This window comes from Bactrocera neohumeralis, unplaced genomic scaffold (genome assembly GCF_024586455.1).
Source record: "Bactrocera neohumeralis isolate Rockhampton unplaced genomic scaffold, APGP_CSIRO_Bneo_wtdbg2-racon-allhic-juicebox.fasta_v2 cluster09, whole genome shotgun sequence".
Lineage (NCBI taxonomy): Eukaryota > Metazoa > Arthropoda > Insecta > Diptera > Tephritidae > Bactrocera > Bactrocera neohumeralis.
Window position 1 is genome coordinate 35140564 of NW_026089622.1, and position 19960 is coordinate 35160523.

The 19960-nt window shown below is 35.9% G+C and overlaps 2 protein-coding genes across 3 annotated transcripts in view; one reads left to right on the forward strand and one right to left on the reverse strand.

The window, feature by feature from the left end:
* LOC126764078 (craniofacial development protein 2-like) overlaps nt 1-19960 on the forward strand; it is a 379198-nt gene that overhangs the window by 57248 nt on the left and 301990 nt on the right. The window lies entirely within an intron of this gene.
* On the reverse strand, nt 3370-6098 carry LOC126764232 (uncharacterized). The gene is made up of 3 exons (XM_050482037.1): nt 4004-6098; nt 3734-3925; nt 3370-3673 (listed from the first exon to the last, which is right to left on the reverse strand). Exons 2-3 carry the CDS (start codon nt 3875-3877, stop codon nt 3374-3376), a joined length of 444 nt encoding a protein of 147 aa, XP_050337994.1. The 5' UTR covers nt 3878-3925; nt 4004-6098; the 3' UTR covers nt 3370-3373.

Consider the following 19960-nt stretch of genomic DNA (forward strand, 5'->3'; position numbering starts at 1 on the left):
TGCTGTCGCCTGTCTGTGCTTGTGCCTGTCCTTCTTTTTCGTGTTTCTCCTGTCCTTTTGTTGCTGGCGCTGTAGCTGTGCTCGTGTTTTGTATGAATTTTTCTCCTTTTGTTCGTAGGTTATGTCACTGCACTATCACTTTATATGTACATATGCATGTATATCGCAGGTGTAATTATTATTTTACTCTGCTTTCTCTCTCTTCACTGCACTTTTTGTCACCACACTTTTTTAGGTTTTCGTTTTCGGTTTTTTTTTCGCTTGTGGGTTAGATTTGAAAACACTAACTCTTTACATACATATGTGTATTGTATGTATATGTTATTTGATCACTGCACTTTTGCCACCACACTTCGTTAGTTTGTTACGGCACTTATGCACACGTAATATAGTTATGTATGTACATATGTATATGGATATATGTACATATGTGTATGTATATATGTCTATATATATATATATTTTTTTTTTAACTGTGTCACCGCACCACCGTTGTCTTTTGACCACTTTAGTATTTTTTTTTTTTTTTTTTTTTTTTTGTTTTTGCTAACTGTGTCACCTCACTCACCACCGTTGTCTTTTGACAACTTTTAGAACATTTTTTTTTTGTTAACTGTTTAACTGTTTCACGTTCACCACTTTTTTCTTTTTTTGTTAACTGTGTCACGTCACTTTCTTTTAGAACATGTTTTTTCCTTGTTAACTTTGCCACGTTACCATTTTTTTTTGTTAGTTTGGTTTTTTATGATTTGGTTATCGCGTTACCGTCGCGTTACCGTCACCGATTTTTTTTTTTTTTGAAGATTTTATGTTTTTTATCACAAGTGCCGTCCGGTACGGCTCGAAGGACCATAGAAAAACGTTATAAAAACCTCGCGGCAACTCACCTTTGATTTGCGTCGACTCTGCACAATATCTGATAAAAGCGGGAGCGAAACAAAAACTCGTAGCGGACTGACGATACGATTATGCGCGCGGATCGGAATAGAAAGAGAGTCGGCGCCGTCCGTCAGTCCCTTTTGTCCATTGTGTCCGGGATCCTCGTGTGTGGTGTATATGATGCAGGTGTGTTGAGTGTGAGGTGTGGATGATGAATGTGGTGTATGTAGATGTGTTGAGTGTAAGGTGTGGATGATGAATGTGGTGTATGTAGATGTGTTGTGTTATGTTATAATTAGAGGGGGGCGCAGAAGCTCATTTAACCAAATTGCGTGTTTAACCTTGCACAATATCAGATTAAAAAGAAATTTACCAATTCCAGACATAAACGTATCGTATTTCTTTGGCGCGGCGATTTGAAGGCACCGTTGGAAAGAGGAAGTCCTCTTGATTAAAAAATATATACGGTTATAGGTACCGCAAACGCTTAGTTTACGAGATATTCGACCTTAAAGTTCAAAAATTCGCAAAATTCGAACATTTCAAGAAGCTATTTCACCACGTTAAACCTTTAAAAACTTTAAACTTTATTCACATTTTTCTCTTCAAATTAATTAAATTACACTATAATCTTTAAAATAAATCAACATTTTACACTTTTAGCAGGTTTTTTATTTAAAAAATCTTTATTTTAAAAATTACATTTTACACTCGTTTGAACGTCATTTGTTTACCAAAATTACGAAGAAATGGAGCGCTGCCATGTGATGACAAGGCAATTCGCTGAAATTCCTCTTTTTCGCAAAAATTCCTCTATTCATGCATATGGATATTTTCTTTTTTAAATTTATTAAGCAAATAAGTAATATTATATACATGTATTAGTAATATTATATAACAATATTATATGTGCATATGTATAAGTAATATTATATAATAAAGTACAGTACGAAAACTCAAATTTTGTTTCAATATGTATGAGTGCATGATAACCGCAAAATATAACCACTTTATATCCAAAACTCATATTTTAAATATAATAATATATATATCGTCACCTAAAATACAAACCAATGTATCATAAAAAATAAATTGAAATCGCTGACAGATATAATAACCAAAATGTATAAATTTTATAACGAAAACTTGAATTTTGTTTGAATATTGGATATAAAGTGGTTATATTTTTTGGTTATTATGCACTCAAACTCATATTTTAAATATAATACATACATATATATATGTATATATCGTCACCTAATATACAAACCAATGTATCATAAAAAATCGCTGACAGAAATAATAATCAAAATTGATCAATTTTATAACGAAAACTTAAAGTTTGTTTGAATATGAGTGCATAATAACCAAAGGATATAACCACTTTCACCACTTTATAACAAAAAGTCAATATATTTTTTTATTTTTAACGCAGAAAGGAGTACTACGCGAATGTACTTTAGTCACCCTGGGAACTCGCTCGGCCACAGCTATTTTCTTAGAACGCGGCCGAAGGCCGCCAACGCAGAAAGAAGTATTACGCGAAAGTACTTCAGTCACCCCGGGTATTCGCTCGGCCAGAGTTATTTCTTTAGAGCGCGGCTGAAGGCCGCCAACGCAGAAAGGAGTACTACGCGATAGTACTTCAGTCACCCCGGGTATTCGCTCGGCCAGGGTTATTTTTTTAAAGCGCGGCCGAAGGCCGCCAACGCAGAAAGGAGTACTTCGCGAAAGTACTTCAGTCACATAAATTACGTATTACACATATACATATGTAGAAAGTATTTTTTTTATAGTTAATATAGAAAAAAAAAATCACGCGATAAAACAAACAAAGAAAAATTGTTAAAAATCCTACATATTTACTGTTTAAGATGTGGCAAGGGTCGTTTTCCTCATAATTGTAAACAATCTAACCTTTTCAACGATGAGTGTGCTAAGTGATTTTTAAATTAATAAATTTAGGTAAAATATAGCAAAATAAAAGTGAAATGTAGGCTTATTTCAAAGCTTAGAGTGTGTATTTAAATATACAAAGTAAAAAATGTGAAAAAATTTTGTGAAACATACGGAAATAACATGTTTTCTTAGTGCAAATTTTTGTACTTTTAATCGTGAATCTTTTAAAAAATATTAGTAATTTTTACATTATTTTTGGATATTCGTCCTCTGGAGAAGCTCCCCTATCCGTACATACCCCATTTATACGGAAATTCTTTTTTTTTTACCCCTCCGCCAAAGTAATCGGAATCGTGCCAATTTCAGTATGGAAGTTGACAATTTGGAAGAGAATCGTGAAAATTGTAGTGTGCTAAATCAAGGCAGATGTCGGGATAATATAGTACGAAATTATTTTAACTAACTAATTATTTTAATTATAAAAAATTCACAAATTAATTAACATAAAAAAAGGATTTAATTTCAACAAAAAAAAAACAATTTTAAATAATAATAATAAAAAAATAAAATATAATATAAAAAAAAGCTTTGTTTATTATTTTTCGCATAATTGTTTAAGCGAAGCGGCCATGGATTGCACGGAGGCGCGGATGTCTTTCGCCACGGACAGCAACTGGTCAAATTCCTCCTGTCGCTTGCGTTCCTGCTCAGCAAGAGTGGTTTTCACTTGTTCAAATGAACTGAAGAAAGTGGCAGTCTGTCGCATTCTGTCTGGTGTGGGCGATGGCACTGTATTGGGTTTGGCTGATGGCAGTGCAGCATTTGAGGTTTTTTGAGGTGTATCCAACACGTCATCAAGTGATTTCTGCAATTCTTCATCTGCACTATCATTCATCTAAATATGAAACTTTGTGATTAAAACTCAATTTTTTTTTTTGTTATACGAAGATATTACCTCTTGAAACCCCGAGTCCTTAGTAACGCCATCGCCATCAACAAGTGCAGTTGGGTAAAAGTCTAGCACTTCAAGGTCCATACCATCTAGCGGCGCTGGACTTTCAGAGGCAGGACGATGTCCAGTAGCGTTCTGGAAACGCATAATTGCGGCCTGCTGCTTCTTTACGCCTGACTTTCAGTCTGCCCAGCACTGCGAATTGAAATAAATATCAATGAATGCACAATTGTACATACATGCATATGCTTATATATAATATACTGAACGAACCTTTTTCCACTGCTCAACGGTTTACATGCTCCTCCGTAGGCGTTCAATTACGCTGTGAGAGTTGCCCATACAGCATTAGCAACTTTGCCGCTGTTTGGGCCACCAAATTGTCCGGTACCAACATTTCTATGATTTTTTCAATAAATCTAGAAATTTTTTTTTGTTGTTAGGTAACTTTTTCACTTCTTACTTTTTTCTGTAAATAATATAAACAATATAAACATAAACAAAACATCAAAATTTTTCCAGCTTCCCTCGCTCATCTTTATTTTGGCGCAAAATATCACTGCAATTTTTTTAATGATATGATAACAAATGTCATAACGAAAGAAATAACGAAAATGCTTTTCACCAGACTTACAGAAACACTACATTTCGTTATACTAGTGAATTCGATATACATATCGTTCGTTATTATGCATAACGAAAAGTTACAGAAACGCACTACTGGTTCGAATATTGGTTTTGCGTATGTTCGAAAAGACGAAAATCCAATCAGATTCTGTGACACCATTGATAATCAGAAAGGTTTGCAATTCTGACAGCTAAGCAATTCTATCTTGGATTCCACAACACCCCTGAATGACTGAAAATCCATGTACAGTTTTTTTAAAGGAATAATTTGTATTGCCTTACCGATTTCACATTTATTGCTAATATAATTATTAGTTGATCCTGTATCTACTAAAATTGTAACGAGAGTGCCGGTTAATCTACATTTTGTTTTGATACAAGGCAACCCGTTTACTCGCCTAAAAAAGTACTCCGTGTCTCAAAATGTCCATCGTAGTCTGCTTGTGCGGTTCGATAGATGCGCTGCATTTTTGGTTCATTGAAGTTTTTGCGACGAGACGTTCCTATCCCTTTTAAATGGATTTGGTTGCTGAGGCGGATTTCTTTGTTGGTTGAAATAATGTGTTGGTCTCTGATACTGCTGCGAATTGTCCACTTCCATTGGTTCTGGTGCAAGTTGTTGTTGCGGTTGATTATAAGTTCTATGATAACTCCTCTGTATTTTGACGTTTGGTTTGTATTGATGATGTTGTCTGTCCATCTTGGCCTTCGTTGAAGCGAGGATTATATTTCCTTTTATCATCAGGTTGCTGGAATCTTTGTTGCTCGTTCCCCCTTGGGAGGTTAGAATGTACCTCGAATTGGCGATTCACATTGTCGTGGTAAATAGTAATAGCTACTGCGTAAGCTGTTTCCAAATCTTAAGGGTTATGACTATACATTGTCCCACTTGTATATTTGCTATGTAACCCTAGGATGAAGGCCCTTACCGCTTCCTGATTCGCATAGTCTTTTATAGAACCACTGTTTTACGTGTAATCCAATCTTTTTATAATAAAATATAAATATTCATCTTCGTGTTTTGGTTTGTAAGAATATCTGCTGCTACTCCTATTATTTTTGTGCACTTGGTATAGGCACTGTAGTATCTAGGGTGGTTGGGCACAATAGACCCAAGGTCGCAGTGCATACCTCAATTAAATTCAATCTAGGGTGGTTAGGATTGGTAGTAATCACCCTTTTATACCATCCGTAAAGGTCCATACTTACGATCTCCAGGATCTATATTGATCTTTGTTTCCATCGAATCGTGGAAGTGCTTTGAATAATTACAGGTAAATTTCCATGGGGTCGTTAATGTGCAAGCGTACTGCTTCGTGTTGATCGAACGTCGATACTCCTTCCAACGATTAGCTTGATTCGATCGCTGATAGTCGGTTCTGCATCTCAACGCTTTGCTGCTGCAAAGTTTGAGTTAGTACGTCGATATGTGGGCGTAATTGTGCCATTTCTGATATCGTCGTAACTGCTTCTGATTTTCTACGACTGCCGTGGATTTTTGTCCTTTTTTCCTTCCGGAAGTTTTTGATGAGCTCCAGTTTTTGGTGGTTCCTCAGAATTCTGTTTTTATTCCAATTTTTCAGGAACCTGTTATGTCTTTCTTTAAGACCGTGAATTTTGGTTTATCTTATATTTCAAAGATTGGCTGGAAAGCAAGTGGATTCGCCACCTTCGCGTTTGATGGCAATACTAAGACTAAAGGACAATAGGTTTGCTTGCAACTATTTGTACTATTGACAGAACATAAATGTTGTTCTGTTGTGTTCTTATTTTAAGATAACATTGAAGAAAACGTTTATTAAAAATTCTCGCAATTTTGGTACAGAATGATCCACAAAAGGGCATCCATATCTAAAATATCTAGACGCTTCAATTCCAAGGGTAAAGTTTTCTTTAATTTCGTCTTCTCTTTTGTATTGGCTTTGAGAGCTGGAGCGTTTTCGTTCATTCGGACAACATGACCTAGCCAGCGTAGCCGCTGTCTTTTAATTCGTTGAACTATGTCAATGTCGTCGCATATCTCATACAGCTCATCGTTCCATCGAATGCGATATTCCCCGTGGGCAACACGTATAGGACCATAAATCTTTCGCAGAACCTTTTTCTTGAAAACTCGTCATCGTCCAGGCCTCCGCACCATATAGAAGGACTCAAATAAGAGTGACTTATAGAGTTTGTTGTTTGTTCGTCGAGAGAGGGCTTTACTTTTCAATTTCCTACACTGTCCAAAGCACCTGTTGGCAAGAGTTATTCTGCGTTGCATTCAAGGCTGACATTGTTGGTGCTGATTATCATTAGCTGGTTCGAAGATAGACGAAATTATCTACGTCTTCGAAGTTACGACTGCCAACAGTGACATGGGAGCCCACTCGCGAATGCAACGACTGTTTGTTTGATGACAGGAGACATTTCGTCTTGCCCTCGATCACTACCAGCTTCTGTTCCTTATTCAGAACTAACGAGATTAATATCATCAGTATACGTCAGCAACTGTACACTTTTATAGAAGATTATAACTGCTCGATTATTTTCTGCAAAGTTCGATTGAAGTGAAGTTTAGAAGTTGTACGATAGGGAGTCGCCTTGCATGAAATCTCGTTTGGAATCGAACGGCTCGGAGAGGTCCTTCCCGATCCTGACGGAGCTTTTGGTATTGCTCAACGTTAGTTTACACAGCCGTATTAGTTTTGCGGGGATACCAAATTCAGACATCGCCTTATATACATAGGCAGCTCCTTTTCGTGCTGTCAAAAACAGGTTTGAAATCGACGAAGAGGTGGTCTGTGTCATTCTCTTTTCACGGGTCTGTTCCAAAATTTGGCTGATGTCGAATATCTTTTCGGTTGTTGAATTACCAAGCTTAAAGCCACACGGATGGATTTAACCTTTCACACAGATTGTGAGGTTTCCCTTTTTGTGAATTGGGCATAGCACACTTAAATTCCAATGGTTGGGCATGCTTTCGTCCGACCATATTTTACAAAGAAGCTGATGCATGCTCTTTATCAGTTCTTCGCCGCCGTGTTTGAATAGCTCGGCCGGTAATCCATCGGCGCCCGCCGCTTTGTTGGTCTTCAGGCGGGTAATTGCTATTCGAACTTCTTCATAGTCGGGCGATGGAACGTCTGCTCCATCGTCATGGATTGGGGAATCGGGTTCGCTTTCTCCTTGTGTTATGCTTTCGCTGCCATTCAGCGGGTTGAAAAAGTGTTCCCGCCATAATTTTAGTACGCTCTGGTAGATCATCTCTGGGGCTTCTACAAGAGTATGCTTCTGTTAGTCGCCGTAGAACTTTCGAGCATTACCCTTGTACGCTTCTCAATGAAGAGAGAATATCTGCTACTACTTGAAACGCTTCAACTATCTGGTCTGGCTCGTTTATTGGAACCTCTGCGTTTATTGGCTGCGGCAGTTCTAGCAGCTTGTCCAGCATCGAAATCTCTTTTTAATGTATTATAATAATATCCACCTTCTTTATATTCTTTATATATTTGTTTAGAAATTTCAGCGTTTTTTTTAAATCTTGATAATCTCTATATCCACCTTTATCTGGTGTATCTTTTATATCAGCCCACGCTTGTGAAAAATGACGTTCCTTGTGGCATATATTAGTTGTGGAAATGTTTTTGTTTTATTTGACATACTTGGATATTATACTCCAAAAATTGATTCAAATCCATATTTTACAGATATTCCTGCTATTCCAAGACTACCATTTTTTTATAACTTTCAACGAAGTTGTGTATAGCTTCTCTATCCCCTGCCCTTTGTTTGCTTCAGATGTAGCTAGGTCATATTCCAAATCATGAACAAGAGTATCCACATCATCGACTGGTGGATATGTTTTATATATTGTACTAGCTGGTCCCATATATTTATTTTCCGGCCACGTATAACCGTCTCTCTTGACTTTAAGTTTCATACGAAATCTTTCTCAGTGTATGTCTCTGTTTATATACAAGAAATTTGTCTAAGTGTATTATTTGTATTCAAAGTCACCTGTTATTTAACACTTGCAACAAAGTAACAAATATTATTTACATAACAACATCACTAGATCACATGATCACCTAAGTACATACGCGTTAGTAAAATCTATAACACCTTTTACGACGACGACGACGTGCCGGCTTCTGATTGGCTGACGGGTTATCTGTTGTGATTGCGGCTTTTCGACGTGGACTCTTACTTGTGTTTGTTGATGTTGGTTTTTTAACCGAAAGAGTTGGGTGCGTATCTTGGCTGCATCAAGATATTGGAATGAGTCGATGTTAGTACCACCGAGCGTACGCAAGACTAAAACGCTGAAGCCGTGTATTCCGTCTATCACAACATGATCTGGTTGACGGCCTTTCGATCCGGAGGCAGCCAGGTAGCTTGGTGAGTTTTTCTTTGCTGGAATCTAGTACTACAGATAACCTTATTTCGGATCCCGCCGAAGTCGATCAGTCCCAGCCCATTTGTTTCCGACTGTTGTGTCAAAGATACTTCCTTGCCCACACTAATGTTAAAGTCGCCAAGCACCACTTTGACATCGTGGCGAGGGCAGCTCTCATATGTGCACTCCAAGCGTTCATAGAAGGCATCTTTGGTCACATCGTTCTTCTCTTATGGGGCGTGGGCGCAAATCAGCGATATATTGAAGAGCTTCGCTTTGATGCGAATTGTGGCTAGACATTTTTTCATTGGGGTGAATGACTTGGCGACGGAATCTCTCTCCCACCACGAATCCCACCCCAAATTTGGGATCATTTATGTGGACACTATAGTAAATGCCCCAAGGACCTACTCGTCTCTGCCCTTGTCCCGTCCATCGCATTTTTGGACTGCGGTGATGTCAGCCTTCACTCTAACAAGGACATCAATCAGCTGGACAGCGGCTTCTTCCCAATTAAGGAACCGAACACACCAGGTGCACGACCTTAAATCATAATCCTCAATGCGTTTGCCATGGTCGTCATCGAAAGGGGGGTTTATCATCTGAGGCAGTTGGTAATTTTTCATTGGGAGCGAGTTTAGCGTGGCAGATTTCAAGCCCAGCGGACAATCCTAAGGAGGGATGATTCGCCTTCTCACTTTAGTTCGCGTTCAAACGGATGTCCTATAGCTACCCAGAGGATACTTAGTCTAGGGCCGGAAGTCATAAAAAATAAAAGAATCGTTTCTGGTCACTCCCAAGTGAATGGCAATAAGATAACTTTCCTCACTTGCGTGAACTTCTACACATGACTCCATCCGCCATTGACTGCGGTAGGAATTTCTTTTAATATTGCTAAATGAAGGTTTCTTAAAACAACTTTTCAATTTTTTGAGTTAAGAGACGCAGCAGACAATTACTGGCGTTGGGCCTCATTTCTCCCAGGTCATGAATTAATAAACTCATTAATTTCAAGCAAAAGCGGTTTTGGAGAATGTTAAAACAAAAAAGCAAGCCTGTGCTGGTAGTTTTCGATCCACAACATCCAATCGAGTTGCATACATATACAAGCTGTACCAGTTATGGTGCAAAATACATCGAATTATTGGTAGAAATATTATAATAAAACCATTTCCTCTTCAGAATCTCGATACTATTCTTGTGAATTGGAACCGTTGGAAGCCATATAATCTGTTAAGCATTTTAAACATTACTTTGCCTGGTCTTACGTTAATTGTATATAGCGATAAGAGTGCATCTTTTTATGCATACCTGTATCTTCAGTCATTCTATTTTAAAATTGAGTTCAGGAAGGAAAAGTGCATGGCACATTTTAATTTTTTATCCAAAAATTATGTTCTTAACGATGCCAAAATTAAAAAGTATAAAGCCCGTGATGAGCATGTAAACTTAGCAGAAATCTCAAGTGATTGGCTGGCTGTTGAACAGCGTCAGGATTCTCAAATTACTGATACTTATCATCAACAAACTTAAATCTAATGAATTAACAGATGACTTACAAAAGGTCCCATAAAGTTCAGAGGAACTAATAGTGGTGCTGTATGCATTTCAATATTCAGTTATAAATCAAGTTCATGAATCCATCATGCATTTGGGATGGCAAAAAACGCTAGACGAAACTTATCAATATTATTGATTTCTTAAGTACCATCCAAGTGGTCTGTCTTATCTGCCTGTATAAATTGCTAAATAACTTCATATGTGTTTTTATTAAATAAATCTTTATTAAAAAAGTTTGCATCTTATATTTTAATTGGATATTTTTAAATGTTAGTACCATATGATACTTAAGCCGAATTCTGTTAAGTGCCATTCCCTCTCAAGCACCACAAAAAAACTACATATATTACATGCAAAACCGTGAACCGAAAAGATGCAAGCCGAGTTGCAAGCAAATCTAAAGGCATTGACATTACATGAGATAGGAGCCTTTCTGTTGACACGTTTTATACCTTAAATTTAATCACAATTATTTGCATACAGGTTATGGAAAATATGTAAAATTTTTGCGCTAAAGTCTGATAAGCAGGCAGAAAAATGTTTTGCCTGCAGTTGAATAGAGTCACCGATCTTGACAGGATGCTCCAGGTGAAGTAAAACTTGCTTTTTATGTCTTATTAGTCAAAGACGTTTTTGACTAATCCGGTGTGGGTTCATCCTAATACCATGTTCAGACCGAAAATTTAAAAGATTAGATTATATTTAAGCATTTCATAACCCAACAGTGTTCTCACTGCCGTTAGAAAGATCAAAAAACAGCTGTTATTGTCATTCAAGAATTCACATCGCTTAATATTTAACAAAAGAAAAGATTGTCATATAGTATTTTGAAATAAAAAGACGGCTTTTTTTAATATTTTCAATATGATAGAAATAATGGATGCATTTTTTCATTTGTTAAGTCGATTTTCAGATGAAATTAAAAATTTGTTTGTTTACATTTTTTTCCCCTTTGTAGTGTCTAAATCAGCTGTGATAATGTAACAGATTTCCAGTGCTGACAAGTAGATTGCGCAAAATCAGAGTCGCACAGAGAGATTTAGCGTGGATCAGTTTCAAATCATTTCAATGAAGTGATTTGGAACTGTCATTTTTGTATGGCGAAATCTTGATAAATTTTTAAGATTAGTGGGATAACCCATTCAACAGCCGAAATCGTGTGATTAAGTGTCGGTCTGAACATGGTATAAACAGTTATTGCGTGTGTAATCTTGACTCGCTGCATAAGTGACGGTTCACATATGGACTCTCTTGTTGCCCCATCCGACATTTGTAGACGAGTGTGCACCGGGGAAAGACGCAGGGGCCGGTCGGGCTAGGGTGGAGCGCTTTGTGTTCTTATTCCTAACAATTCTGTGCTACGTAATTGAGCATTTCTTTTAATTTTGAAACTCCTTACATGGTTGAATATTTTAGAAGATAGAGAATAGGAATAAAAAAGATACTCAAAAATATTTAATAACATCTGGCAATATTAAATGTTATAATACATAAATTATTTGAATAAAAATGGAGTTTTTTTAAGTTTGTATATTTATATAAAATATTATTATTCATAGTTACTCCTTTAAGCTGAAAATGATTTAGTTCGAATATCATTTTATTTAGAACAAGAATAACCAACTCCGTATAAGGGATTGGTGGGACGGCATTTCCATTGGTTTTCGGAAAAGTCAAGAGAACAGACGGTACGATGAGGAGTCCCGTGTCGTAGTGGAGAGAAAACAGACCCCCTACCTCGCAATCAACCACAGCACGTACGAGATGGGATATATACCCAGATTTAATAAGGGATGCGAGACGCATTTGCGGACCAAAAAAGAAGGAGGCCGAAATGCGTGAGTAGGAAGAGGTAGACAAGCTGGCCGACAGGGCTAATGCTCCAAAATTCTAAAAATATATGCCGCGAAGGTTTTAAGACCGAAGCATACTGTTGTAGAACCCCAACCTCCAGAGGTAACCGTCAAAAAACTGATTGGACTTTAAGTGTGTTTTCAGGTCTGGAAAATCAACAGCTGATCAGATATTCAGAATGTGCCAAACCTTGGAAAAGGCCCCTTAAAAGAGAGTCAGCACACACCACCTCTTCGTTGATATCAAAACTTATTTTGACAGCACGAAAAGTAGTTGCCTTTATGCCGCTTTGTCTGAATTTGATATCGCCGCAAAACTAGTACGGCTATATAAACTCACTTTCAGCTGTACCAAAAGCTCCATCAGGATTGGGAAGGACCTCTCAGAGCTTTTCGATACCAAACGAGGTTTCACACAAGGCGACTCGCTATCATGCGACTTCTTCCATCCACTCCTGGAGCAAATAATTCGAGCTACAGATATGAATAGAGAAGGTGTACAGCTGCTGGCGTTTGCCAATGATATTGATATTATTGGGCTTAACAACCACGCCGTTATTTCTGCGGGGACAAGATGAAATATCTCCTGTATTCAAACAAACAGTCGTCGCACTTGCGACTTGGCTCCGACGTCACTGTTGACAGTCATAACTTAGAAGCCGAAGACAATTTCGTTGTTCTTTCTCCAGACCGGATTGGGAAGCGACGCAAATGGGTCAGATAATGAACGAGGCCAAGACGAAATATTTCCTGTCATCAAACAAATCATCGAAGTCGTAAATAATTTCGTCTATCTTGGAACCGGTGTTAACACCAATAACGGCATCGAAATCCAACGCAGAAGAATTCTTGCCAGCAGGTGCTACTTCGGACTGAGGCGGCAATTGAGAAGTAAAAACCTCTCTCGACGAACAAAAAACAAACTCTATAAGTTACTTAATATGCGCGTCCTGCACATATACAGAATCCTGGACGATGACATCTGATGAGTCGACTTCACTAGTTTTCGAGAGAAAACGAGATGTGCGAGATATACGACGACATTGACATAGTTCAGGGAATTAAGAGAGAGCGGTTACGCTGGCTAGGTAATGCACTCCAGCTCTGAGAGCATTTGACGCAGTACCCTCGGTGGAAGCATAGAAAGAATAATTCATGTGCTATTTCAAAGCGAATCGTTGACGAAAAATGCTTCAGAGCTTAAAACCTTTATAAACAAACACTTTCAAATCTTATATATAAAATTAAGTTGGATTTTTGTCTGTTCGCTAAAGCTTACTACACCTTTGCATGAAAAGAAAAATTGCCTCAACTACTATGAAGGGAATCCAATTAGGATGGTTTGTAAAAAAAAATCAAAAAATGTTAATAATATAACAGAGAATGTTATTTAACATTTAGCTAAGCAGCAATACACTGATAAGGGCGCGTAAATTCTGAAAGGTTCATGCCAAATGTACAATACCAAGTGAAACATGTCTTTGTTTACATTTCTTGTCATCTAGTTCATATGGATTTCTCGGTCCATTTGTGATAAACGCGCGGATAGTGAGATAATTTAAATTTCAATATAACGCACACTGGAAATATGAATTAGATGTGGTGATTTCACGAAAATGAAGCTCAACAGAACCCGAAAATGTAGTAAAATGAGATTGAGGCTCCTGTGAAGCAAAACATTTTGTTACCAAATTGTACAAACTGAAAAATGGGGTAGAGAAATAATTTGCATGAGTCAACATATATTTTTAAAGTTTACAATTTTTTTTTGAAATAAACAAGATACTTTTAAAATGGCTTCTTCTGGCATCGCGGCCAAGTGGCTGGATGGTGGTCATACAGCTCATTCTGCGCTGAAGCTACCTTTGAATATGCAAGATAATGAAGCACCTATAATGCACCTGCAATATATCAAAAACCTCTGGAATTGCAAAAGTTTTACAGCAACGCATTATTATTCTGTGGGATGAGTGCACCATGGCTCATACAAAGTCAGGAGAAGCTTTGGAAAGAACTTTGAAAGATTTATGAGGATATCAAGGTGTGTTTGGTGGTCCTTTGATATTGTATTGTATTTGTAAGCAGGTAATTTTAGGCAAACGTTGCCTGTTACTCCACGGTCTACGCTGCTGTGAGATAAACGCTTGCTTAAAAAGTTCATATTTGAGGAGATAAGTCATAAGATTTAAACTTACAACAAATGTTCGAGTTCAACTACAAAACGATACATCAGCTGATTAGTTTTCCAAGCAAAAGAAGATTTTATTGAAAGTGTTTTTCCAAATTTAAAAATCATGCTTGGTTGAATGAAATACCTATTTTACCAGCAAAAAAATAAAAATGTTAACGAATTAAATACGACCATATAACTCAATATACCACGTGATGTGGTTTCCTATAAATATAAAAGAGGTGAATTATCCTATCGCTTGATTTGCCGGGCTTACCACTACATAATCTTCAATTCGGAGCAACAATTATGATGCTAATATAATATAAGTCAACCGTGACTTTGTAATGATACAAGAATAGCTATTAAAAAGTTAATGGGAAAATTGAAGCAACGATTTTGAACCGGAAATTTAAAGGTGAAGACGTGTGTACTTCCCGGATTCCATTGATTTCATCTGATTTGCCGTTCGAGCTTAAACGTTTTCAATTTCCGATTCGTCTTGCTTTTGCTATTACCATAAACAAAGCGCAGGGCCAGTCTTTGGGAATTTGCGGCAAAAATTTGGAATGTCCGGTTTTTTCGCATGGCAAACTTTTTGTTGCTTGACATGCCGTCGGTCTTATTTATTTATACCGAGAACAAAAAAAATAAAAATGTTTGTGTACCATAGAGCGAACTATGAACTAGATAGTAATAAAACCTTTCAATAAAAAAATTATATTGCAAAAGTAGTGATTATATTTCATAACACTGTACGAACCGGGCGGGGTTCATCTAGTTATTTTTATAATATTTAAAACAACGATTGTAAAACTTACTTTTTTGTAAAATGAGGATTTAGGACGACCCTATTTACTTTTACTATTTACTTATACCTTTTTATTTACATATGTACTACAATATTTTTGAAATATTTATTTTGTATTTTTTTACATAAAACTCACCTGGACACTTCCCCTTCTACCGGGAAGGGGTAAAGCGGCACCCTAATCAACAACACATTTTCAGCAAGGCATCCTATATAATTGTCACAAAAATATATTTAACTACTGCTAGTGTCTTCTTGAATAACAATAAGAAAAATTAATAATACGTTTTGTTTTCAATAGAAGCAATGCTTCTGAAGCTTAAAAAAATCCGTTGAAATGATTTTTAACATCACACAGTTGCACCAATTACAGAGATTTCACAAAGCGTAATGCAAATATTCCATACATATTTTTAATAAAACTGAAAACATTTAATATCATTTTGTTACAATTAATAATATGCTTGACGAAAGTATGTACATTTAATCTGATAATTTGATGGCCCATGGTCGGTCTCAGAAGCAGTTACACTCATAAGACGACATCGAAAATTTACTTTATCCTTATATACTTTATATTTTGAATAATTCATTTAAAACCATTTCTTTAAACAAAAATTACATATTAATTAAAAAACAGCGAGAACTTAGTTGCGCACCTACCATTTTAATCCTTTTTTGTAATCTTGTGATATATTAAAATAACTGACACTTAATAAAGTGAATTAAATGTGTTAGCTTTTAATTAATAAATATTTTTTATGATTGAAAATTAATACTGCGAAGCATGTCATTACAAACGATTTCATCACGCACATTTAATTTTGGCGTTTTCTTGTATTTTTATTTTTTTTTACAAATTTTGTTAGTCATCTTGAAAAGTAGCAGAATTCAACTCAATTATTAAAGTTCAGGAGTTGATATACGCTCTCACTTCCAACGACATGATTTATCTTTGTTCCACACCATCTACAATTGTTTAATAAAGTGACATGACGGAAAACGTAAAAAACATCAGGGAAATGTTGACCTTCCTAGCTATATAATTTTTTATAATAACTTGATATAAATTTGAACTACCAAATACAAAGACATTTTTCTGCCAATTTTCTTTTTTTTCACAAATGTTAAGATCGAAGTTTCGCTAATGAGTAGATGAGATATTTCTGTGCACGAAAAATGTTAAAACAAACGCTTATAACGGGTGATCCAGTAGAGGTACTGTTTTCAGTAGCCGTTTTTGTCAGATCACCCGTGAGTTGTGTCAAGCTGCCATGTTATTTTTGTTAAGTGTTGCTTGGTATTGGACTGTACAACATTTACAAATCGTTTAAGTTTATTGCAAAACTCACGTTCTATAAAGAATGCATTTCCCGCGCTTCGCTCAACTTATAGGCTATGTTCGTAAATGCATCATGACGCGCATCATGACGATTGCATAACAAACAGAACGTTCAGAAATGCCAATATTGCAGCACTGCAATAATCAAGCGTTCAAAAAGACAACACTTCTATCAGCTGTCACTCATAATTTCTATCAAAAAATTGTTTACTGCATTTAACTACGATGTCTGACGAAAAGTAAGTGCAAAACTGTTTTATTTTAATTTTTGTATAGAAATTTAGTTAAATTATGTTAATAATAATTGTATAAATTATTATTTTTAAATTTTTAGTGAAAATCTCAGTAATGCGGAGACACAGTTATTGCTAAGAGTACGGTTGAATATGGAGGACGAGTTTAAATCGAGTAGAAGGAAAAAAATGTATTGTGGAAGAAAGTTGTGACCGAAGTTAAAAATGTAAATGAAAACATTAAAAATTAAAATGAAGTTCATCAGAAAAAGTAATAAAAAAAATTATTCAAATAAAGGAAGGCGAAGTAAAGTAAATTTTTTATGATGAAAACAGAGTGGTAAAATAGTTTCTTCTATCGATTCCATTGATATCATCTGAATCAACACGGCGAATGGGGGCATCTTGAATTCCTTCGATTTCATTGTTGGTTTCCATATCGGCATGTGTTATTGTATCGTTAATATGTTCAAAATAACCTCCCTTATTTATGATAAAATTGTGTAAGATAGCGCAAGCGAGTATTACATTAGATGTGGCTTTAATGCTCGAAGCTTCAATATAATTTAAAATTTTAAACTGTTTCTTAAAAATCCCGAAAGTTTGTTCTATAAATACTTTGTCTTTTAAAAGACAAACATTTGTACCTCCAAATTTTTCTTTTTGACTTCAATACCTTTCTTTTTCTTAAATTTAAAGAAAATCTATCATTTCTTTGCTCACAAATTTCGTCTAGTGTTAGATTCAGCAAAATTTCCACTGTTGCTTATACTGCAAGTCATGATGCATTTACGAACATAGCCATAGTTAACATAATCAGTATACTGAGCGTACTACGGATATTCGCTACACCATTACCCTTGACACCTAGCATTCATTATTGGATAATATTCAACCGAATAGATTCCAGACCGCAGTTAAGGAAATATAGCAGCCGTAGCTGAGAGTGTACACGAAGACCGTGGAGAGTCGTATGAAACAACTTGGTGCATTTTACGTCGAGATTTTAAATTGAAAGCATAAATACAGGTTGTACAAAAACTGATGCCGCTCGACCTTTCCAAGCGACAACGCTTCCAACGTTTTCGACCCAAATTTTGTTCAGCGATGAGGTCCCTTTCTGGCTGAATGCGTATGTAAACAAGCAAAATTTCCTTTCATTTTACTACACACGGCTAGATACTTTTCGTCCCATTCATACGCACGGCTAACACTATTTACTCGTTCAACGAACTGTTCAGATGACAACGAACTGTCATATGTTGGGTCAAAATCTGGTATTGTTTCTGTTATTTCCCGCACCGAATAATTGTTTCGCGTTACAGTGCATTCAAATTTGCAAAAGGGAAAATGTTATTGACGTTTCTATGCTGTATTTTCATTTTTCTATTTTCAATACTTGTATTTTCATTTGGCACACTTGGAGTTTGAGAATTATTTTGTATATATGACATCATTTTTCTAAAATTCCGCACATTTCGTCCATTTGTCTTTGTAATGACTTTTGTGTTCCGTCATCACACTGTTCACTATCGTCACCGGTACTCAAACGACTTGTGAGTGTTGCTTTCATACCTGTTGTTGAGAAATTTCTCTCTGGCAACTTCCGTTTTGGTTGCACTACACTCAATGTTGCAATGGTTCTCATTTCTGCGAATTATGTGCTTCCTTTTATTTTATGTACATCGTTTTTTTCGCATATTCATACGCACCGTTTAATCGAATGATCGAGATGATGCACACTTTTTTACACGTTTAAATTGTATTTTAAGTTATAACTTTAAATTTTCGTTTTTTATTATACACTTTAGGTTTATGAAATCTGCAGGTTAACGTTTTTCGGTATTTCATACGTATGTTCGTATATATGTTTCACTAAGAACCGTATGTTCATTTCGTTATATAGCAGAATTGATATCGTTTGCACAGATTAACGTTTAGCACATTTTCCGTTTATTAATTTCCACACATATTTGGTACTAAATCATTGCGAAACCGTTTTCAAAATAGTATACAGGTAAGCGTATTAGTACACATTTTGACACCTTGTTTGCATTAAGTAATCCTACTTCTGATTTGAAAGAGAAACTTGTTATTTCCTCAGGATGGTTTTTTTATTTAAAAAGAAAAAATGGAATTTACAAAGTTTATTGAATGTAATGAGATTATCGCACGGGAGGCTGCGTTCGCGTTGACGGCTGAATTTCAAAGGCTGATGCTGATGTGCCGATGATGCCACTCAAATTAATATTTCTTATAGGGTTACCTCACGCATGGTTGTTCAAGATTTAAATTTTTTAGAATGCAGTCTTGCGCATAAGTAGTAAGGACACAAACCAATACCAGTTCACTGATTGCTGAATGATCACCAACACTGTGTTCTCCTTTTAGCCTTGTATTTGTAGATTAGTAATTTCACTCTACCAGAGTGAATATAAAATGTAAATTTACGATGTGTAAACTATATACTATGTATAGACTTATAACGGATGATCCAAGTAGAGGTACTTTTTTCATTGTCACACATAATCTATTCGCAAGTTGTAAAAGAGAATACAAAAAAGATTACAAAACAAAATGAGTTTACCATTACACTTGAAAATAGGCTTCTTAAGTTCGAAAAAGCAGTACAAAAAAAATAAATATGACTAAATTCTTAAAAACTATGCTAAACACCAAAGTGAGCTAGAAACAACACTTAATATCAGAGACCCATTTTAACAAGCAAACTTTATTAAATTCAGAAATTTTAAATGTATCATGCAATACATCCGAATAATTGTGCACGCGGAGGAGCTGCCATTATAATAGGAAGCAACATAATACACCACGAACAAAACCGCATATCTACAGAAGAATTTCAAGCAATAACGATAAAGACAGATAGTGACAAGAACTTGTCCCTTTCAGCAGGTTACAGTCCTCCAAGACATCAAATAAAATGCTATTTGTATATAGAACTGATCAATAACCATAAAAAACCCGATTTATATATATTTATATATATACTGATGATTATTATGCGAATACCAGTTATAACCACAAAAGGAATAGAGTTATTGAAAGCTCTTCAAATGACTGTGTGTAGCTTAAAGTCTACTGGATCACCAACTACTGGCCAACAGATCTACTTAAAACACCAGATCTTATTGATATTTTCATTACCAAACATATCTCTTTACATTATATGTGCATAGAAAGCGGTTTGGATATGACCATTCACCAATATATTTAACAATACACGAAAGTGCTATTA

Excerpts from the sequence above, each read along its gene's own strand:
- LOC126764232 (XM_050482037.1), bottom strand. The coding sequence starts at position 3,877 with ATGCGTTTCCAGAACGCTACTGGACATCGTCCTGCCTCTGAAAGTCCA. Across the intron at positions 3,674-3,733 it reads AGGACTCGGGGTTTCAAGAG|ATGAATGATAGTGCAGATGA; the intron begins GTAATATCTTCG and ends TTTCATATTTAG.